At 47.7% G+C, this 23149-nt stretch overlaps 2 protein-coding genes across 5 annotated transcripts in view; both read left to right on the forward strand.

Annotated features, from left to right (window-relative positions):
• NWD1 (NACHT and WD repeat domain containing 1) overlaps positions 1-10631 on the forward strand; it is a 68451-nt gene extending 57820 nt beyond the window's left edge. The window contains exons 13-15 of the mRNA XM_024237410.3: positions 265-815; positions 5402-5507; positions 7699-10631. Of these exons, the coding sequence (XP_024093178.3) occupies positions 265-815; positions 5402-5507; positions 7699-8000 (959 nt within the window). The 3' untranslated portion in view covers positions 8001-10631. The remainder of the gene's footprint in view (positions 1-264; positions 816-5401; positions 5508-7698) is intronic.
• Positions 10632-22294: 11663 nt separating this feature from the next.
• Positions 22295-23149, forward strand: part of SIN3B (SIN3 transcription regulator family member B) — a 50356-nt gene continuing 49501 nt past the window's right edge. For all 4 annotated transcript variants that reach the window (XM_024237229.3, XM_024237227.3, XM_024237228.3 and 1 more), the window contains exons 1-2: positions 22295-22445; positions 22703-22809. In XM_024237229.3, the coding sequence (XP_024092997.1) occupies positions 22335-22445; positions 22703-22809 (218 nt within the window). In that variant the 5' untranslated portion in view covers positions 22295-22334. The remainder of the gene's footprint in view (positions 22446-22702; positions 22810-23149) is intronic.

The following is a 23149-nucleotide window of genomic DNA, read 5'->3' on the forward strand; positions in this document are numbered from 1 at the left end:
CCCCATCTCTACTAAAAATACAAAATTTGCTGGGCGTGGTGGCACATACTTGTAATCCCAGCTACTCGGGAGGCTGAGGCAGGAGGATTGCTTGAATCCAGGAGGCGGAGGTTACAGTGACCCGAGATGGTGCTATTGCACTACAGCCTGGGCAACAGAGTGAGACTCCATCTCAAAAACAAAACAAAAAAAAAACCACCAGGGAAGCAGGGCTGCTGTGATTCACTCTCACTGTAAGTCATTCTCATTTTTCTTCCTTGGCAGGCGAGGAACAAGATTCCCTGGACACCTCCAGTGAGGTCAGGTGTCTGGAGGTTGCTGAGCAGCACAAGCTCCTATTTACAGGCCTCGTGTCAGGGGTCGTCCTTGTGTTCCCCCTGAATTCCAGGCAGGACGTGATATGCATTCCCCCTCCCGAGGCCCGGAAAGCAATCAACTGCATGTCCCTGAGCAAGTGCGAGGACCGCCTGGCCATCGCCTATGACAACATCGTCCTGGTGCTGGACATCACCCCTGGGGACCCCTGCCCAGTCATCGATGGGCCAAGATACACCTTTTATACTCAGCTGCCCGAGACCCTCTCCAGCGTGGCCATTCTGACGGACTACCGCATGGTCTACAGCGTGACAAACGGGGACCTCTTTCTTTACGAGTGTGCAAATTCCAAAGCGTTTCCCTTAGAGGCCCACAGGAGCCGAGTTGCCTGTGTAGAGGTCAGCCACAAGGAGCAGCTGGTGGTCAGTGGGTCTGAGGATGCCCTGCTGTGTCTCTGGGACCTGCAGACACGCAAGTGGAAATTCGAGATGAGCTACACGGTGCGTGGCCTGCCTCCCCATGTTCATGCTAGACCCAGGCATTAGAAAACCAATAGATAGCCATCATTTACTAAGCACACACCATGGGCCATCGAAAAGGATGGGACTAGGGTGAAGAAAATGAAGCACTTGGTCAGGCGCAGTGGCTCACGCCTGTAATCCCAGTACTTTCGGAGGCTGAGGTGGGCGGATCACCTGAGATCGGGAGTTCGAGACCAGCCTGGCCAACATGGTGAAACCCCGTCTCTACTAAAAATACAAAAATTAGCCAGGCGTGGTGTTGCATGCTTGTAATCCCAGCTACTTGGGGGGCTGGGGCAGAAGAATTGCTTGAAATTGGGAGGCAGAGGTTGCAGTGAGCCAAGATCATGCCACTGCACTCCAGCCTGACTACAGACACTCCGTCTAAAAAAAAAAGAAAAGAAAAGAAAAGAAAAGAAAAGAAAAGTGAGGCATTTGTCTCAGAAGCAAAGTTTTTTTTGTTTTCGTTGTTTTTTTTAAAGAGAGAGGGACCCCACTGTCACGAGGCTGTAGTACAGTGGCACAATCATAGCTCATTGCAGCCTCACTCAATCTCCTGGGCTCAAGTGATCCTCCTGCCTCGGCCTCCCAAAGCACTGGGATTTCAGGCATGACCCACCGGACCTGGCTACAAAGTTCAAAGGAGTACCAAAAAGCTCAGCAATGGTAGGCCAGGTGCAGTGGCTCACCCAGCACTTTGGGAGGCCCAGGAAGGAGGACTTTGGGAGGCCCAGGCAGGAGGATCACTTGAGGCCAGGAGCTGGAGACCAGCCTGGGCAACACAGGGAGACCTTATCTCTACAAACAAATACAAAAATTAGCTGGGCATGGTGGTGCGCACCTGTGATACAGCTACTTGGAGGGCTGAGGCGGAAGGATTGATTGAGCCCGAATGCCACTGCTCTGTAGCCTGGGTGATAGAGCAAGGCCTGTCTCAAGAAAACAAAAAACAAAAACTCAGCAATGAAGATAAATAATTTTTTTTTTGAGATGGAGCCTTGCTCTGTCACCCAGGCTGGAATGCAGTGGCGCAATCTCAGCTCACTGCAGCCTCCCGGGTTCAAGCGACTCTCCTGCCTCAGCCTCCCAAGTAGCTGGGATTACAGATAAGCACCACCATGCCCAGCTAATTTTGGTGTTTTTAGTAGAGAAGGGGTTTTGCCATGTTGTCCAGGCTGAACTCCTGGCCTCAAGTGACCCGCCTTGGCCTCCCAAAGTGCTGGGATTACAGGTTTGAGCCACTGCACCTGGCCAAGAAGTAATATTTTAATGCAATATTTAAAAAAATCTAAAATGAATACTAAAGTTCCATGAAGAACAAAATCTCAACATTATAGGTAAAAACTGGATCAAATCCTGCACTGGCTTAGTGCTGCTTCACTCTCTTCACCCTAATCCTGGCTCTGTGCTATTTCTTTTTTTTTTTTTTGAGACGGAGTCTCGCTCTGTCGCCCAGGCTGGAGTGCAGTGGTGCGATCTCGGCTCACTACAAGCTCTGCCTCCCGGGTTTATGCCATTCTCCTGCCTCAGCCTCCCGAGTAGCTGGGACTACAGGCGCCCGCCACCATGCCTGGCTAATTTGTTTGTATTTTTTTGGTAGAGATGGGGTTTCACCATGTTAGCCAGGACGGTCTCAATCTCCTGACCTCGTGATCTGCCCACCTCGGCCTCACAAAGTGCTGGGATTACAGGCGTGAGCCACCGTGCCTGGCTGCTCCGTGCTATTTCTTTATCCAACTGACACTTATTGAAAAACCTCTGCCAGGCCCCCTTTCTATCACCAAGGGTTGCTTTTCTATCACCCCTTTCTATCTCCCTGGTCACAGGGAGACACTATCCCATGTCTTGGAGCCACTTTCTAGTTGGGAAGACACAGTGAGCTCTGTCTGGGCAAAAGGATTTTTTGTGTGTGTGTTTTGCTCACTGAAGTTTCCCTTGTTCCTAGGAGAGCTCCTGACATTTCCTTGATGCTCAATAAATGGCAAGGGCTGCTGCTTAAGAAAGCCATGTAAGGCTGGGCACCATGGCTCACACCTGTAATCCCAGCACTTTGGGAGGCTGAGGCGGGTAGATCACCTGAGGTTAGGGGTTCGAGACCAGCCTAGCCAACATGGTGAAACCCTGTCTCTACTAAAAATACAAAAATTAGCCCTGCATGGTGGCATGTGCCTGTAATCCCGGCTACCCGGGAGGCCGAGGCAGGAGAATCACTGGAACCTGGAAGGCAGAGGCTGCAGTGAGCCGAGAACACACCACTGCACTCCAGCCTGGGCGACAGAGTGAGACTCCATCTCAAAAAAAAAGAAAGAAAAAGAAGGCCTTGTAAGTCTAGATTAGGCACAGCAACTCACGCCTGTAATCCCAGCACTTTGGGAGGCCGAGGCAGGGGGATTGCTTGAGATCAGGATTTCAAGACCAGCCTCAGCAACACAGCAAGATCCCATCTCTAGAAAAAAAAATTAGCCAGGTGTGGAGGTGTGTGCCTGGAGTCCCAGCTAGTTAGGAGGCTGAGGCAGGAGGATCGATTGAGTCCTGGAGTTCGAGGCTGTAGTGAGCTATGATCTCGCCACTGCACTCCAGCCTGGATGACAATACAAGATTCTGCCTCTCAAGCAAAACTAACTAATAAACAAAAACGAAGAAATTAACGTGTGAACAGTACTATTAATTAAACTGTTGACCTTATGGAATTTTTTATTTTTATTTATTTATTTATTTTTGAGGCAGGGTCTTACTCTGTCACCCAGGCTGTAATGCAGTGGTGCAATCATAGTTCACTGCAGCCTCCGCCTCCTGGGTTCAGGTGATTCTTCCACCTCAGCCTCCTAAGTAGCTGGGACTACAGGCATGCGCCACTGTACCTGGCTAATTTTTTAATTTTTTGTAGAGACAGGGTTTCACCCATCCACCTTGTCTTCCCAAAGTGCTGGGATTACAGGTGTGAGCTATCACGTCCAGCCTTTATTGGAATCTTACGAGCTTTTCAATTCATTCCTTTTTTCCATTCTAGAATCCAATCCAGGATTCCATGTGAGATTAGCACATAGCTTTTAATTAAATACAATCATAGCTAACATCCGTATAACCAAAGTAATTTAAGAAATTGAATCCCCATCAAAAAAAAGAAATTGAATCCTATGGCCAGGCACAGTGGCTCATGCCTGTAATCCCAGCACTTTGGGAGGCTGAGGTGGGTGGATCACTTGAGGTCAGGAGTTCGAGACCAGCCTGACCAACATGGTGAAACCTCATCTATCATAAAAATACGAAAATTAGCCAGGCATGGTGGCACATGCCTGTAATCCCAGCTACTTGGGAGGTTGAAGCAAGAGAATCGCTTGAACCCAGGAGCTGGAGGTTGCAGTGAGCCAAGATTGTGATATTGCATTCCAGCCAGGGCAACAAGAGTGAGACTCTGTCTCAGAAAAAGAAAAAAAAAAAAAAGAAAAGGAAAGAAAAAAGAAATTGAGTCCTACAATTGTTCCTTTCAATGCAAAATGTCTCTAAACCTTTCTATCCAATCTCTATGGAGGTGTGCCTGGGTTGGGGTAACATCTGTGCTGCTCATCTCTCCAGGTTTTCATTGGATCCATCCCCCTGTGGGGTGCTTCAAAGCCTGGTTCTGAGGTCAGGAGTTTGGGACCAGCCTGGCCAACATGATGAAACCCCATCTCTACTAAAAATACAAAAATTAGCTGGGCATACTGGCAGGAGCCTGTAGTCCCAGCTACTTGGGAGGCTGAGGCAGAGGAATCGTTTAAACCCAGGAGACGGAGGTTGCAGTGAGCCAAGATTAGGCTACTGCACCTCAGCCTCAGGAACAGAGTGAGATTCCATCAAAAACAAAAACAAAAAACAGGCATAGTGGCTCATGCCTATAATCTCAGCACTTTGGGAAGCCGAGGTGGGCAGATCACTTGACGTCAGTTCAAGACCAGCCTGGGCAACATGGTGAAACCCTGTCTCTACTAAAAATAGAAAAATTAGCTGGGTATGGTGGCACACACTTGTAATCCCTGCTACTCGAGAGGTTGAGGCAGGAGGATAGCTTGAACCCAGGAGGTGGAGGTTGCAGTCAAGCCGAGATGGCATCGCTGCACTCCAGCCTGGGTCAGACCTGTTAAAAAAACAAAAAAAAAAAGTCCTGGTTCCTTGGGGCTGGTTTCCTGGGTGTCTTTCAGTTTGGAATCAAGATCATATTGTCTGGGTCGGGAACGTTGGCTCACATCTGTAATCCTAGCACTTTGCGAGACCAAGGCTAGTGGATCACCTGAGGGGAGGAGTTGAAGACCAGCCTGGCCAACATGGTGAAACCCCATCTCTACTCAAAATACAAAAATTAGCCAGGTATGGTGGCTCATGCCTGTAATCCTAGCTACTCGGGAGGCTGAGGCAGGAGAATTGCTTGAACCTGGGAGGCAGAGGTTGCAGTGAGCTGAGATCACACCACTGCACTCCAGCCTGGGCAACAAGAGTGAAACTCCATCTCAAAAACAAACAAAGAAACAAACAAACAAACAAAAAAACCCAAGAAAAAGAGAGATCATATTGTCTGTTTTCAACAGAGTTCTTACTGCAGAGGGGTCCAATGTGCTTGCTTCTCCAAGGATGACAAGTATGTGTACGTGGGCTTAAAGGATCGCTCTATACTTGTTTGGAGTGTTCTGGATGGTGAGTCATTTTGCTTTTAGGGCAGGATTGAGCTTCGATCTGGAGAGAAAAGGCTCTGACCTGGGTCCTGGGTATTAGAGGGCCCTGCTCTGGCCACCTCTAGCTGCATCCCTTAGCTTTTAGGAAGGTATCTGCAGGCAAAGGCAAAGGGCCCACAATCCCTCTTCTAGACCCATGCTCTGGAGTTCAAGAACTCCCTCCCTTGTGTTTTCATTAGGGCATGTACAGGCTTCCTGCATACAGCCATCCTTCCGAGGATAGACTGTGCTCCTGGTGTGTGCACTTCTGGGCTCAGGAGTAGCCATGGGGTGGTATGGATGGAGTTTGAGTGTCCGAGCTGGTTGTGAGATGGAACTGAGAAGAGTGAGAAGAGAAGAGGGTCAAGTCACTAGTAGTGGGGGACTGGTTACATCACTATATTCCAGCATAGAACCCTGAGGAGCCCAAGAATTCTCAATCTGTTCCCAGCCTTCCAGGTGTTTGTGAAGGTTCCTTCATCAATATAAGAGGACACAGCATATTGTATTTAATAGTTTATTCCCTAGAATTGCAATGTTTATATATTGTGTCTTCTCGGATGTGGGTCTTATTTCATTCTTTGCCCCCAGGCCTTATAGATGTTAGAAGCAGCCTGTTTCTGTTTTTTTTTTTTTTTTTTTTTTTTTGAGATGGAGTCTAGCTCTGTCACCCAGGCTGGAGTGCAATGGTGCAATCTCAGCTCACTGCAGTCTCTGCCTCCCAGGTTCAAGTGATTCTCCTGCCTCAGCCTCCTGAGTAGCTGGGATTACAGGCGCCCACCACCACACCCAGCTAATTTTTGTATTTTGAGTAGAGGTGGGGGTTTCACCATGTTGGCCAGGCTGGTCTTGAACTCCTGACCTTGGGTGATCCACCCACCTTGGCCTTCCAAAGTGCTGGGATTAGAGGTGTGAGCCACCATGCCTGGCCAGAAGCAGCCAACCACTTTGAAAACACCATGTCTCTTAGTCTGTTCAGTATTATCTAAGGTCTTAGCAAGAGTTAACATTGGCTGGGTGCAGTGGCTCAAGCCTGCAATCCCAGCACTTTGGGAGGCTGATGTAGGAGGATTGCTTGAGGCCAGGAGTTCAAGACTAGTCTGGACAACATAGTGAGACTCTGTCTCTACAAAAAAAAAAAAAATAATAAAAATTATCCAGGCATGGTGGTACATGCTTGTAGTCCCAGCTACTCAGGAGGATAAAGTGATCATGGGAGGTCGAGGTGTGGGAGATTGAGGCTGCAGTGAGCCATGATAGCACCAGAGTGAGCAACTCCAGCCTGGGCAACAGAGTGAGACCGTGTCAAAAAAAATGAGTTAACATTTATTGTATACTGGGTACTGTCCTTAAGTCATGTAACTCTCCCAACACTTACTCCCATTTACAGAGCAAAAACTGAGGCTCTGAGAGGCTGGCAGACTTGCCTAAGTCACACAGTGAGTAACTAGTGGGCTTAGGTTTGAAGCTGACCTTCCTGATTTCAGTACGCCTTTGTCACTTTCTTACACTGTCTCCTGTAGAAAAGGCGCTCATTGTGTATTATCTCTTTGAACCCTTATGACACTGGTAGGAGATAAGTATCATTGCTATCCTTGTTTGACAATGAAGAAGCTGAGGATCAGAGAGGTTAGGAGACTTGCCCAAGGTCACAATACAAGTAAGTGGCTGAATAAATATCAGGTGGAGCCTACTACATTGTAGTTGAATACACTGTAATCTGATACATAGTAAACTATAACACTATAATACATTGTAGTATAATATGCTGTAGCAAAGATATATATAACTGGTGTAAAGTTACAGATGGCTCAGAAGATGAAGATTGAGGATTGTGGCCTTAAAAGCCCATCCTGGGCCAGTTCACAACCTCTCTTCCTTCTCCTCCTTCAACAATAATATTTACTGAGCTCACTCTGGGCCAAAAACCTACACTAAGCACATGACCTGCATGTTGCCTTTCAATCTTAAAAATCGCCCTGAGCAGGTGTAGGTTCTGTTATCTTTCCCATTGTGCAATAAAGGAAGAGGGACTCTTTGGCATAATAAATGTCATGCCAAAGTTAGTAGAGGGCATAGCAGAATTTTATTCCAAGCAGCCAACTCTAGAATGTGTAGGATTGGACCTCTACACCCCATTTTTCTCATTTGTGTCCTTCTCTTCACCTTTACAGGCACCCTGCTAACAGTCCAGTTTGTCCATGCTGTGGTAAACAGAATCATCCCAACCACCAGTGGCTTCATTGCCCCCACCAGGCATGGTTATCTGATCCGAGAGCGTTTCCAGTGCCTTTCAGCAAGAGCCTCACCGCAGGACCCTCTTAAGAACTTCAAGAAGGCAGTGTGGATGGTCAAATCCAGGCAGAGAGAGGAGCTAGTTGCAGCTGCAGGAGCTTCCCAGGACTTGGAGTCAGAGAGTGCCCAGGGAAATGAATCCAAATCAAACAAATGCTCACAAGTCTGCCTGATAGTGTAAAAAAAAAAAAAAACAACCCTGTGGGGGTATGGGGCTCCAATGAGTTAGCCCCATTTAATCTGGTTAAAGCAAAAAGAATATGTTTGCTGGTGTATACCTGGACCCATGGCTTCAGATTATGTGACCCAGACCTTGTCTCTTCTCATCTTTCCATTATTCTTTCCTCTTTTTCATTTTCATTCTCAGACTTGCCACCCCCAGGTTAGCAACATGGTGGCCAATATGCTGCTGTCTCCAATTTCAATAGAAAAGAGAGCTTCTCTTTCCGAACAGTCCTAGCCTCAACTCTGTTGGTCCCAATTGGCTCATATGCCTAGCCCTAAACCAATTATTATATCTGGGAGAATGCAGAGCTCTAATCGGCTAGACTGACCCAATGCCCACCACTGGGACTGAGAATAGAAGAGATTATTCCTGAGATGCAAACTGGAGTTCTGGTACCAGATGAAGGGGGAATGGATGAATGTGAGATACAGCAAATCACTGATGTGGACCACAGAACTTCACAGTTTATAAACCTGTAGATGCTGTCATCTGATCCTCATCACAACTCATACTTTAGGGAGGGCGGGAGTTTCTGCATCTATTTTACAGATAAGGAAACTGAGCCTTGCGGAAGTAGTTATGATTTGATTTAGGTCACAAGTCCAAGATGCAAGGGCTCTGAGAGTGAGCCTTCTGTCCCATTCCTGTTAGACCTCACTCCAATTTCGGTCTCCAGAGCACAACCATCTCTTCCACAGGCACCACACTCAAATGCTTACAGGAGCTAGTGACTAATCTAGATACTTCCATGCACCTGGGTGAGCAGCAGGGAGAGACGGAGACTAGACATGTGGAAGGCAAAGATTGTGTCTAGGGTGGGTATGAGCAGCCTGACTCTAGCCCAGAATCACCATGGCCAAACCAGCCCACTGCTGTCAGTGCTTCCAGTTGTAATAAGCAAAGCCAGAAATCCAGACTTTTATGCAAAAATGTTCTGACTTTTAAAGTTGGCGATTGGTTGAATTTGTATCTATAGCACATTTGGCATGTGCGTCTTTGGTTAATGAGCTGACTTCAGGACTCACGCTGGCAGTAAAACAATCAACATGTTATAGTTCATCCTTCTCTATTCCCTGGCTCCCAAACTTTTGGGATAAAGATGTGGGTTTTTAATCTTAAAAATTGGAGGCTCTTGGAAGTAGAAAGAGCTGCTGATCTCTCCCTGCTTTGCTTTTGAACCACCTGCCTTGTGCAAGTTCAACAGTCAAACTGTTTTCATTCCACTTAAGTGGATCTTTCTTCTTTGCCCACAGCCTTCTAAAAGCCCTTCTCAGTTTTCTCAGGCTTTTACTTTAATGCTAGGAGAGTCTAAATCTTCAAGGTGGCTATCCCTTCTCCCCTCTGTGGAATTCCTGACAGAGTCTCAATAAAAGCAACTTTAGAAACAGAGGCTTTTGAGCTGAACAAGACCCTACTGCTGTCTTATTCATCCATTTTCCAAACCAGTTTTCCAAGGCAGGTTTTGGCAGTTCTGCAAATGTTAGTGTCAAATTTCATTTAAAAATACTTTAAACTGTAATTTTAAGATGTATGCTTGGATGTATTGGGCAGCAGCTTTTAAGGTGTTGAAGATTACTAAGGTTGGTGCAAAAAGTAACTGTGGTTTTTGCCATTAAAAATAATAAAAATAATGGCAAAAACCGGCCGGGCACAGTGGCTCACACCTGTGGTCCTAGCACTTTGGAAGGCTGAGGCAGGCGGATCACCTGAGGTCAGGAGTTTGAGACCAGCCTGGACAACATGGTGAAACCCTTCTCTACTAAAAATGCAAAAATTAGCCAGGCATGGTGGTGAGTGCCTGTAATCTCAGTTACTCAGGAGGCTGAGTCAGGAGAATCACTTGAACCCGGGAAGTGGAGATTGCAGTGAGCTGAGATTGTGCCACTGCACTCCAGCCTGGGTGACAGAGCAAGACTCCATCTCATAATAATAATAATAATGGCAAAAGCCTCAGTGGCTCACACCTGCAATCCCAGCACTTTGGGAGGCTGAGGCGGGCGGATCACTTGAGGCCAGGTGTTCAAGAGCAGCCTGGTCAACATGGTGAAACCCTGTCTCTAGTAAAAATACAAAAATTAGCCTGATGTGGTGGCCTACACCTGTAATTCCAGCTACTTGGGAGGCTGAGGCAGGAGAACGGCTTGAACCCGGGAGGCGAAGGTTACAGTGAGCTGAGATTGCACCACTGCACTCCAGCATGAGTGACAGAGACTCTGTCTCCCCCACCAAAAAAAAAAAAAGTAATGGCGAAAACCACAATTAATTTTGCATCAACCTAATAATTTAGGATTCTTCTGCCATTTTCATTTAACTGATTTAACTGAAGAGCCCACTTAAATTGTGAAGGGAGCCCCTGAAAAAATTAGCTACTCTTTGCCACTGCTTCTCTGTGAATCAAGCGCTTACCCAGTGCAGAAATAAAGTAGATGTTGAGACCAATTAAGATTTCATCTACAAATTCTGATTTTAAATGCCTGTGTCCATCTCAACAGCCTCAGTGAAAATTGATTGTTTTGTAGATAAATCCCAATTTAAACATTGGAAATACCTTTTTACTAATAAAATGCTACAACAAATTATTGCTTATATTGGGAGTTTTTGCAGTGTTTATTCATTCGAAAAAGAGTTTGGTTGCTAAGAAAGTTTGACAGTTGGCTGGTCAATGCTTGTAATCCCAGCACTTCGAAAGGCCAAGGCAGGAGGATCACTTGAGCCCAAGAGTTTGAGACCCCGTCTCTCCCAAAAAAAAAGAAAATTTTTTAAATTAGCTGGGCATGGTGGTGCACACCTGCAGTCCTAGCTACTCAGGAGGCCAAGGTGGGAGGATCACTTGAGCCCAGGAGATCAAGGCTGTAGTGAGCTATGATTGCACCACTGCACTCTAGCCTGGGCAAGAGAGTGAGACTGTGTCTCAAAAAAAAAAAAAAAAAATTAAGAGATGCCAAAAAGCTCAGCAATCACGATGAATAATGTTTTCTCTCTTTTTTTTTCTTGTTCTTTTCTTTTGGAAGACAAATAGTATTTTGTTATCTTTTTTTTTTTTTTTGTCAAGGTCTTGCTCTGTTGCCGGACTAGAGTGCAATGGTGCGATCTCAGCTCATTGCAATCTCTGACTCCCAGGTTCAAGCGATTCTCCTGACTCCGCCTCCTGAGTAGCTGGGACTACAGGTCACCATGCCCAGCTAATTTTTGTATTTTTTGTAGAAACGAGGTTTTGCCATGTTGGCCAGGCTGGTCTTGAGCTCCTGACCTCAAGTGATCTGCGCTCCCTTGGCCTCCCAAAGTGCTGGGATTACAGGCATGAGCCACCGCGCCTGGCCTATTATCGTATTTTTAAAAATCAAAATGAATTTAAAAATGAATAATGAACAAAACATCAACATTTTATATAAAATTGGGATCTGACCCTGCATTTGCAGGAACTGACCTCACCCTCTTCCTGGCCCTGGGGACATCAAGACACCTCACCCCTACATACATCAGACAAGTGTCTTAGGAAGGTCATATTCCTATATAAGCACACACACCTATGATAATTACTAATTGTTAGTCAATATCTTTTTTATTTTTCAGACAGGATCTCTGTCGCCCAGGCTGGAGTGCAGTGGTATGATCACGGGTCACTGCAGCCTTGAACTTATGAGCTCAAGTGATCCTCCTGCCTCAGCCTCCCAAGTAGCTGAAACTACAGGTGTGCACCACCACACCTGGTTAATTTTTAAATTTATTGTAGAGAGGGGGTCTCACTATATTGCCCAGGCTGGTCTCCAGCTCTTGGGCTCAAGCGATCCCCGCAGTGTGCTGGGATTACATGGCCCCTGGCCATCAGAAATATTTCTAATCTGGCCCTTTACCAAAAAATATATATATTTACCAAATATATACGTGTGTATATATACATATATATGTGTGTGTATATATATACACACACATATATACACACACATATATATACACATACACACACACGTGTATATATATACACATATATACATACATATACGCACACATATGTATATGTGTGTATATATATATACACGACATATATACTTATGTATATATGCCTACCCTTGGTCTTAAAGCTTGATTAAATTTAGGGTAAACATTTTTTATACAGGCTTTCTTTTTTTAGAGTAGTTTTAGGTTCACAGCAAAATTAAGTGGAAGGTGCAGAGATTTCCCATCTACCCCATGCCCCCCTCATGCACCGCCTCCTCCATCAACATCCCTCACTCTAACAAACGCAGAGCGGTGCATTTGTTACAATGGATGAACTCGCATTGACACATCCGTATCACAGGAGAGACAATTTTTCTTTCTTTTTTTTTTTTTTGAGACGGAGTTTTGCTCTTGTTGCCCAGGCTGGAGTGCAATGGTGCGACCTCGGCTCACTGCAAACTCTGCCTCCCGGGTTCAAGCGATTCTCCTGTCTCAGCCTCCTGAGTAGCTGGGACTACAGACCACAGACTACAGGTACCAACCACTACACCCAGCTAATTTTTGGTATTTTTAGAAGAGCCGGGGTTTCACCGTGTTGGCCAGGCTGGTCCTGAATTCCTGACCTCAGGTGATCCACTTGCCTCAGCCTTCCAGGCTGTGAGCCACCGCACCCAGCCTAATTTTTAATTTTATTTTTATTTTTATTTATTTATTTATTTTTGAGACAGAATCTCACTCTGTCGCCCAGGCTGGAGTGCAGTGGCACAATCTCAGCTCACTGCACCCTCCGCCTCCTGGGTTCAAGCAATTCTCCTGCCTCTGCCTCCCGAGCAGCTGGGATTACAGGCACTCGGCTAATTTTTGTATTTTCAGTAGAGACAGGGTTTCGCCATATTGGCCAGGCTGGTCTGAAACTCCTGGCCTCAAGTGATCTGCCCGCCTCGGCCTCCCAAAGTACTGGGATGACAGGCGTAAGCCACTGCACCTGGCCCAGGATAGACATTTTTGACAAGTATACTTCATAGGTGTGTTCATTCTCTATCACTACTTAGTAAATTATTGCAAAGTTAGAAGCTTAAAATAACATCCACTTCTTATCTTATAATTTCTGCAAGTCAGGAGTCTGGGCATGGCATGACTGGATTCTTTGTTCAGGATCTCACAAGGTGTTAGCCGGACTGGGTTCTCACTGAGGGCCTCAGGGTCTTCATCCAAGCTCCTTCAGATTCTTGGCAGAATTAAGCCCTTCAAAGCCATAGGAGTGGAGACCTCAGCTGCCCCTCTCCATAGGCAGTTTGCAAAACAGCTGCTTCCTTCTTCAAGGCCAGCAGCATTGTATTTCTCTGATGCTTCATCTCTGACCTCAGACTCAGACTCAGACTCAGACTGTCTTTAAAAACAATTTTTTTTTGGCCAGGCACAGTGGTTCACACCTGTAATCCCAGCACTTTGGGAGGCCCAGGCTGGCAGATCATGAGGTCAAGAGATAGAGACCATCCTGGCCAACATGGTGAAACCCTGTCTCTACTAAAGATACAAAAAATTAGCTGGGCATGGTGGTGCACACCTATAGTCTCAGCTACTCGGGAGGCTGAAGCAGGAGAATCAGTTGAACCCAGGAGGTGGAGGTTACTGTGAGCCAACATCACTCCACTGCACTCTAGCCTGGTGACAGAGCAAGACTCTGTTTCAAAAAAAAAAAATTTTTTTTTAGAGGAGGTCTTGCCGTGTTGCCCAGGCTGGTCTCAAACTCCTGGCCTCAGGTGATCCGCCTGCCTCCCAAAGTGCTGGGATTACAGGTTTGAGCCACTGCACCTGGCCCAGTAGCGCCTTTTTATGTTTGATAAAAATAAGAATATCCAGCCTAGGCAACTTAGTGAGACCCTGTCTGTAAAAAAAATAAAAATAAAAAATTAGCCAGGCATGGTGGCACGTGCCTGTAGTCGTGGCTACTCAGGAGGTGAAGGCTGCAGTGAGCTGTGATCGCACCACTGCACTCCAGCCTGGGCGACAGAGCGAGTTCCTGTTTCAGAAAATAAATAAATAGAAATAAAATTAAAAGATGTCTTTGTACTATTGTCCTCATGATAAATATACACGTGTGCACACACATACATGTACACACATGCCCCAGATGGAATTGGCTTGTGGTTTTGTCAGAGGCGTTTGAAACAAGCTTACTCCATCTCGAATAGGGGCTGGGTAAAATGAGGCTGAGACCTGCAGGGCTGCATTCCCAGGAGGTTAGGCATTCTAAGCCAAAGGGTGAGGTAGGAGGTGGACACAAGACCCAGGTCACAAAGACCCTGCTGATAAAACAGGATGCTGGGGCGGGGGAGGGGGACATTGTTTGTTTGTTTGTTTTTGTTTTTGTTTGAGACAGAGTGTCGCTCTTGTTGCCCAGGCTAGAGTGCAATGAATGGCGCAATCTTGGCTCACTGCAAACTCTGCCTCCTGGGTTCAAGAGATTCCCCTGTCTCAGCCTCCCGAGTAGCTGGTATTATAGGTGCATGCTACCACGTCTGGCTAATTTTTGTATTTTTAGTAGAGACGGGGTTTCATCATATTTATCAGGCTGGTCTCAAACTCCTGACCTCGGGTGATCCATCCGCCCACCTCGGCCTCCCAAAGTGCTGGGATTACAGGCGTGAGCCACTGCGCCCGGCCTATGCAGGGTTTTTGTTGTGCTTTTTTTTTTTTTTTTTTTGAGACAGAGTCTTGCTCTGTCACCCAGGCTGGAGTGCAGTGGCATGGTCTTGGCTCACTGAAACCTCCACCTGCTGGGTTCAAGCGATTCTCCTGCCTCAGCCTCCTGAGCAGCTGGGATTACAGGCACCCGCCACCACCCCTGGCTAATTTTCTTTTCTTTTTTTTTTTTTTTTTTTTGAGTAAAGACAGGGGTTTTGCCATGTTGGCCAGGCTGGTCTCGAACTCCTGACCTCAGGTGATCTGCCCGCCTTGGCCTCCTAAAGTGCTGGGATTACAGGCGTGAGCCACCGTGCCCGGCCAGGATGCAGGGTTTTATCAGCATGGCGTGAAAGTGACCTCTGGTTGTCCTCACTGCTCATTATACACTAATTATAACACATTAGCATGCTAAGAGACACTCCCACCAGCGCCATGACAATTACAAATGCCATGGCAACTTCCAGAAGTTACCCTATAGGGTCTAAAAGGGTAGGGACCCCTCAGTTCTGGGAAATCTTCGCCCCTTTTCTCAGAAAACTCATGAATAATCCATCCCTTGTTTAACCTATAATCAAGAAATAACTGTAATATATGCAATCGAGCAGCCCATATCACTGCTCTGCCTGTGAAGTAGCCATTCTTTTATTCCTTTACTTTCTTTTTCTTCATTTTTAAAATTTATTTTTATTTTTTGAGATGCAGTTTTGCTCTGGTCACCCAGGCTAGAGTGCAATGGTGCGATCTCGGCTCACTGCAACCTCTGCCTCCCAGGTTCAAGTGATTCTCCTGCCTCAGCCTCCCGAGTAGCTGGGATTACAGGTGTCTGCCACCACGCCCAGCTAATTTTTGTATTTTTAGTTGAGACAGGGTTTCACCATCTTGACCAGACTGGTCTCGAACTCCTGAACTCAGGTGATCTGCCTGCCTCGGTCTCCCAAAGTGTTGGGATTACAGGCATGAGCCACTGCGCCTAGCCTTTTTTCTTTTTTTTGAGACAGGATCTTGCTCTGTTTCCCAGGCTGGAGTACAGTGACACGACCATGGCTCACTGCAGCCTCGACTTCCTGGACTCAAGCAATTCTCCTGCCTCAGCCTCCCAAGTAGCTGGGACTGCAGACGTGCATCACCACGCCAGGCTAATTTTTGTTTTGTTTTGTTTTGTTTCTTCGTTTTTTGTAGAGAAAAAGCGATCCGTCTGCCTTCGTCTCCCAAAGTGCTGGGATTACAGGCGTGAGCCACCTGGCCGCCTTTACTTTCTTAAACTTGCTTTCACTTTATGTACCTGTCCAGAATTCCTTCTTGCACGAGATCCAAGAACTCTCTCTTGGGGTCTGGATGAGGACCCCTTTTCGGTTACAGTTTCCTCTTCCCCAAATGAAAGAGGGCCTTTGCTGATCATTTGAGAGAAAACAAATTTGAGTAGAAGCCACACTCCTTGGGGGGAGGGGCGCACTGTGGGACAACTCTGTTGGCCCTCAAGGACGATGACTAATAGGTTGCTGGTGTCAGAGGCATTTGAACCAGAGCAACAACATCTTGAATAGGGGCTGGGTGAAATAAGGCTGAGACCTACTGGGCTGCATTCCCAGATGGTTAGGTCATTCTAAATCACAGGATGAGTTAGGAGGTCAGCACAAGATATGGGTCATAAAGACCTTGCTGGCCTGGCACAGTGGCTCACGCCTGTAATCCCAGCACTTTGGGAGGCTGAGGTGGGTGGATCACCTGAGGTCGGGAGTTTGAAACCAGCCTGACCAACATGGAGAAACCCCGTCTCTACTAAAAATGCAAAATTAGCCGGGCGTGGTGGTGCACACCTGTAATCCCAGCTATTCAGGAGGCTGAGGCAGGAGAATAGCTTGAACTGGGAGGTGGAGGTTGCAGCGAGCTGAGATCGCACCATTGCACTCCAGCCTGAGTAACAAGAGTGAAACTTCGTCTAAAACAAACAAACAAACAAAAAAAACCTTGCTGATAAAATAGCCTGCAGTAAAGAAGCCAGCCAAAACCAAGATGGAGATGAGAGTGGCCTTTGGTTGTCCTCATTGCTGTACTCCAATCGGCGCCATGACAGTTTACAAATGCCGTGGCAACATCTGGAAGTTACCCTATATGGTCTAAAGAGGGGAGGCATAAATAATCCACCCCTTGATTAGCATATCATCAAGAAATAACTGGCCAGGTGCGGTGGCTCATGCCTGTAATCCCAAGACTTTGGGAGGCTTTGGTGGATAGATCATTTGAGGTCAGGAGTTTGAGACCAGCCTGGCCAACATGATGAGACCCCCGTCTCTACTACTAAAAATACAAAAATTAGCCAGGCGTGGTGGCACACACCTGTAATCCCAGCTACTTGGGAGGCTGAGGTAGGAGAATTGCTTGAACCTGGAAGGTGGAGGTTGCAGTGAGCTGCAATCGTACCACTGCACTCCAGCCTGGGCGACAGAGTAAGACTTCGTCTCAAAAGGAAATAACCATTAAAATGGGCGGCCAGGCACCGTGGCTCACACCTGTAATCCCAGCACTTTGGGAGGCCAAGGTGGGTGGATCACGAGGTCAGGAGATCGAGACCATCCTGGCTAACATGGTGAAACCCCGTCTCTACTAAACATACAAAAAAATTAGCCGGGCGTGGTGGCAGGCACCTGTAGTCCCAGCTACTCAGGAGGCTGAGGCAGGAGAATGGCGTGAACCTGGGAGGCAGAGCTTGCAGTGAGCCAAGATGACGCCATTGCACTCCAGCCTGGGCGACAGAGCGAGACTCTGTCTAAAAAAAAAGGGCAACCAGCAGCCCTCGGGGGTGCTCTGTCTATGGAGTAGCCATTCTTTAGTCCTTTACTTTCCTAATAAACTTGCTTTCAGTTTACTCTATGGACTGGCCCTGAATTCTTTCTTGTGTGAGATCCAAGAACCCTCTCTTGGGGTCTGGATCGGGACCCCTTTCCCGTAACAGTGTCGGAGGTGTTTGAACCAGAGGAACCCCGACTTGAATAGGGGCTGGGTAAAACAAGGCTAAGACCTACTGCGCTGCATTCCCAGATGGTTAAAGCATTCTTAGTCACAGCATGAGATAGGAGGTCAGCACAAGATACGGGTCATAAAGACCTTGCTGATAAAACAGGTTGCAGTAGAGAAGCCAGCCAAAATCTACCAAAATCAAAATGGCCAGGAGAGTGACCTCTGGTGGTCCTCACTGCTACACTCCCACCAGCACCATGACAGTTTAGAAATGCCATGGCAACGTCAGGAAGTTACCCTCTATGGTCTAAAAAGAGGAGGCATGAATAATCCACCCCTTGTTTAGCATATCATCAAGAAATAAATCATAAAAATGGGGAATAAGCGGCCCTCGGGGCTGCTCTGTCTACAGAGTAGCCATTCTTTATTCCTTTATTTTCCTTATAAACTTGCTTTCACTTTACAGACTCGCCCTGAATTCTTTCTTGCTTCTGAAATCCAAAAACCCTCTCTGGGGGGTCTGGATCAGGACCCATTTCCTGTAACACTGGGAGGCTTTGGTAAGAAACGGACTGTCCAGACATCTGGTGGCCACAAAGTGTTCAGTCTGCCTTCGCTGCTCTCCCTGGCTGGGACCCACGAATCTTCCATGCTTTACTTTCTAAATACCACTCCCTTCCACCCACTGCTCTCTACTTCCACTGCTCCCATCCTGGTCTAAGCCACCATCGTCCTTTGCCTAAATGATGAAACAGCCTCCCTCCACCCTCCCTGGCTCCGCTCCAATCACTTTCCTGCAGAGCAGCCAGAGTGATCACTTTCAAATGCAAACCTGAACTTGCAGCTCCTCTGCTCAAAGCCCTTGGATGGTTTCCACCAGCATGAATGCTAAAGCCTGAACTCAGTGCATAAGGTGCTGTGTGTTCCGCTCCTCTGGCTGCTCCGGGATTATCTTGTACTCTCTTTCTTCCCCTCCCTCTCTGCAGCCTGGGAAACTCGTCTTTAAGAAAAAAAAAAAAGAACTCTTGAAATGTACCATGCTGTCTCCCACCTCAAAAATCACAGCTGTTCGTGATTTTTCTCATGATGAATGCCTACGCATTCTTCAGATCTCAGCTAGAATGCCACCTCCTCTGGGAAGCCTCCCTCATCCCCTGCAAGACTGGGTTAAGTTTCCCTAGGTAACAGGTGGTATTTTCCAAAAATAGCCACAGCATATTTCCTGTCCCACATGATACTCTTGGCCATTTGCCCTCCTCTTGAATTTAGGAAAAACTTTGTAACAGCCTCTGTGGAAAGAATGCAATGGAAATGATTCTGCGTGACTTCTGAGTCTGGGTGAGAAAAGGTAATATGGGAGCTGGCTGCAGTGATGCATGCCTGTAGTCCCAGCTACTCAACAGATTGACGTGGGAGGATCCTTTGAGTCCAGGAGTTTGAGGCCAGCCTGGGCCAGCCTGAGACCCTGAGTCCCACCCCAACCCCTGCCATCTCCGGAAGAAGAAGAAGGAGAAGGAGAAGGAGAAGAGGAAGAAGAAGAGGAAGAGGAAGAAGAAAAAGAAAAGATGATATGATTCCCACCTGGCTCACACGCTCACTTGTTCTTAGAACGATAGTTGTGGAGAAGCTCAGGCTGCAAGGAGACCACATGTAGGTGTTCCAAGCAACGGCCCCAGCGAGGGTCTCAGCCTGTAGCCTGTAGCAACTGACACATATATGTGTGAGCAAACATTCAGGTGATTCCAGCCCCCAGACTTTGAGCCACCCAGCTGATGCCAAGGTTGAGTTATTCCTCCCAAGCCTGCCCAAATTGCAGATTGAAGAGTAAAATGAATGTCTTCTTTTTTTTTTTTTTTCAAGACAGGGTCTTGCTCTGTTCCCCAGGCTGGAGTGCAGTGGCGCAATCTCAGCTCATTGCAACCTCAGCCTTCTGGGTTCAAGCGATACTCATGCCTCAACCTCCCAAGTAGCTGGGATTACAGGTGTGTGCCACCACACCTGGCTAATTATTGTATTTTTAGTAGAGATGGGGTTTCACCATCTTGTCCAGGCTGGTCTTGAACTCCTGGCCTCATGTGATCCACCCACCTCTGCCTCCCAAAGTGCTGGGATTATAGCCGTGAGCCACTTGCCCCGTGAATGTTGTTGTCATTTGAAGCTTCTAAGTCTTAAGCTGCTTTTTATTTTCTTTTACAGAAAGCCCAGACCTTACAATGTTTTTATTTTTTCCCTCCATTTTTCTTTCTTTTTAATGTTTTTGTAGAGATGGGATCTTGCTATGTTGCCTGGGCTGGTCTCAAACTCCTGGCCTCAATGCATTCCCCCACCTTGGCCTCCCAAAGTGCTGGGATTGTCAAGGGCTCATTTGTTACACAGCCACAGCAACAGAAATTTAGGAACTGTTACATGTATACCTTCTCTTTAAAGTATTTGTTACATGTGAAACTTTACATTTGTGTGATTACTAGATTCCTGTCTATCCTGAAAGACTAAAAGCTCTTAACGGACAAATTTGCGTTCCTTTTTACCATTTTATTCCTGACACTTAGCAAGGTGCCTGGTAAATGATGCACTCGATGCCAATTTACTCTCAACTTTCCTGCGCCCCTTCACTTATAAAAAGAGAAAGCACTTGGTCATTAATTGAACGTTCATTTATTTGATGAATGCTGACTGAGAGACTGTGTCAGGGATTTGTATTAGAGATGGACACAAAACAAATATGAAATACAAGGGACCGAGGGGAGACATAGAAGGGGACTGGGAAAGCTTCCTGAGGGAAAGGGATATTTGGGCTGCGTTTAGAAGGATGTATAGGTGTTTTCTGAATAACAAAGAGGCATGACAGTACTTCTGGCAAAGGAAATGGTGAGTGCCAATGCTTGGGGCCAGGAAGCTGCCAGGTTGGTCAGGCAATGGTGTGAAGTTCTGCACAGAGGCAGGCAGTTTGCTTGGAAAATCCTGCAGGAAAAGGTTCCTAAGGACCAATTCTGACAGCTTGCAATGTAGGTGCTTAGATTTCATCTCATTAGAAATAGGAAGACCTTGGAGGTTTGGAAGCAGTGGTGGAAAGAGTGGAGTTTTTTGTTTTTCTGTTTTTTTTTAAGAGACGAGATGCTCTTTAAAAAAAAAAAAAAAAAGCACTGCTATGCTTCCCAGGCTGGAGTGCAGTGGCAAGATCATGGCTCACTGTAGCCTTGAACTCTTGGGCATAAGCAATCCTCCTGCCTCAGCCTCCCGAGTAGCTGGGACTAAACGTGTGCACCACCACGCCCAGCTAGTTTTTCATTTAATTAATTAATTAATTAATTAATTTTTTGAGACAGAGTTTTTGCTCTTGTTGCCCAGGCTGGAGTGCAACGGCGCCATCTCAGCTCACTGCAACCTCCCGCCTCCCGGGTTCAAGCAATTCTCTTGCCTCAGCCTCCCGAGTAGCTGGGATTACAAGCATGCTCCACAAAGCCCGGCTAATTTTGTATTTTTAGTAGAGACGGGGCTTCGCCATGTTGGTTAGGCTAGTCTCCAACTCCAGACCTCAGGTGATCTGCCCGCCTCGGCGTCCCAAAGTGCTGGGATTACAGGCGTGAGCCACCGCGCCCAGCCAATTTTTTCATTTTCTTTTTCTTTTTTTCAAGGCCCGGCTAATTTTTTGTATTTTTAGTAGAGACGGGCTTGCACCGTGTTAGCCAGGATGGTCTCTCTCTCGTGACCTCGTGATCCGTCCGCCTCGGCCTCCCAAAGTGCTGGGATTACAAGCGTGAGCCACCATCCCCAGCCTAGAGTTCTTGATAGTATCAGGGCTGAGAAAGTACCAGAGTTAGGGCCGGGTGCGGCGGCACTAAAAGTACAAAAAATTAGCCGGGCATGGTGGCGGGCGCCTGTAGTCCCAGCTACTCAGGAGGCTGAGGCAGGAGAATGGCGTGAACTCGGGAGGCGGAGCTTGCAGTGAGCGGAGATTGCGCCACTGCACTCCAGCCTGGGCGACAGCGCGAGACTCTGTCTCAAAAAAAAAAAAAAAAAAAAAAAAAAAAGAAAGTACCAGAGTTAGGAGGCTCCTAAACTGGTCCAGACGGGAAGTGACGGGGCCAAGGATAGGGAAGTGAAGATGGGAGGAGTAGGACTAACTTAAAGGCCATTTAGCAAAAATTCACCACGCAGGGCCCTATATTAGGGCGCTGGGTGCTCATACCTCATTGTCCCGTCAACTCTATAAAGCAGGGACCAACAAACTTTTTCCATAAAAGGCCAGATCGTAAATACTTCAGGTTCTGCAGATCTGTAGGATCTTTAGCACTTACCTATTCTGTTGTAAGGCAAAAGCAGGCAGAGAAGCTAGGTTAACGCGTGGGCGTGTCTGTGTGCCAATAAAACTTTATTCAGGAACCCTCAAATGTGAATTTCGCAAAGTTTTCACAGGTCATAGACTATTCTTCTCCTTTGGATTTTTCCCCCAGCTATGTAAACATGTAAAAATAATTCTGAGCTTGCGGGGCCGGACAAAGTAGGCGGCGGGTCTTGGCTCGCCTACCCCTGCTATATAAATCATTAATTATGATACCAATCTTAACGAGAAGATCTTCAGAAGAGTCCCTCAAAGAGCACCGCCCCTCAACGTCATCAAACCCCGCCTCCAAAGGCGGAGGCTGCGCATGCGCGGCAGGCCCTCGGGCGGGGGCGGGGCGGGGCGCAGCTCCGACTTCGGACATGGCGCACGCTGGCGGTGGCAGCGGTGGCGGCGGCCCCGCGGGCCGGGGGCTGAGCGGCGCCCGCTGGGGTCGCTCGGGCTCCGCGGGCCACGAGAAGCTGCCGGTGCACGTGAGTGGCGTCCCCGCCCTCCCTCGGGGAGCCCATCCTCTGGACCCCGCGGGCGGGCGCCCCTCACCCAGGCCCCGCCCGGCCCCAGCCCCGCCTCGGCCTCCCCTCTGCACTGCCCCGGACCCCTCACCCCTCACCCCTCACCTCTCACCTCGGCCCTCCGAAGGCCCAGCCCATCCCCTTCCCCTCAGGGACCCCGGCCCCTCGTCCCCTCCTCCCGCGGCCCGGGCCCACCGGGACCCTCCCCCTCTCTGCAGGTAGAAGACGCCCTCACTTATCTGGACCAGGTGAAGATCCGCTTTGGCAGCGACCCTGCCACCTACAACGGCTTCCTGGAGATCATGAAGGAGTTCAAAAGCCAGAGGTACCAGTGGGGCCCCTCTCCACCTCGGGGGACCCCCCTGGGCCGGAATCGGGCCTAGCGGGGTGAGACCTCCCCTCTCCCGGCTGCCCCCTTAGCCGGGTGACCTTGCGCAGGTTGTCGAATCTCTCAGAGCCCTAGCTCCTTCTCGTAACAAAAATGGAAATGGGTAGTACCCACCTTGTGGAGCTTTGTGGGGATTCCTGGAAGCAGGACAGGGATCTGGGGGGAGGCAGGGAGGGCGAGGCCGTGCACACTCATAGAGTGAAATCCTGCCTTGATTTAATATGTTGATTTCTAAATTAGTTTTGTTCATGGAAGATTTGGTGGGACCCATTTTGAT

Source organism: Pongo abelii, chromosome 20, assembly GCF_028885655.2.
Source record: "Pongo abelii isolate AG06213 chromosome 20, NHGRI_mPonAbe1-v2.0_pri, whole genome shotgun sequence".
Lineage (NCBI taxonomy): Eukaryota > Metazoa > Chordata > Mammalia > Primates > Hominidae > Pongo > Pongo abelii.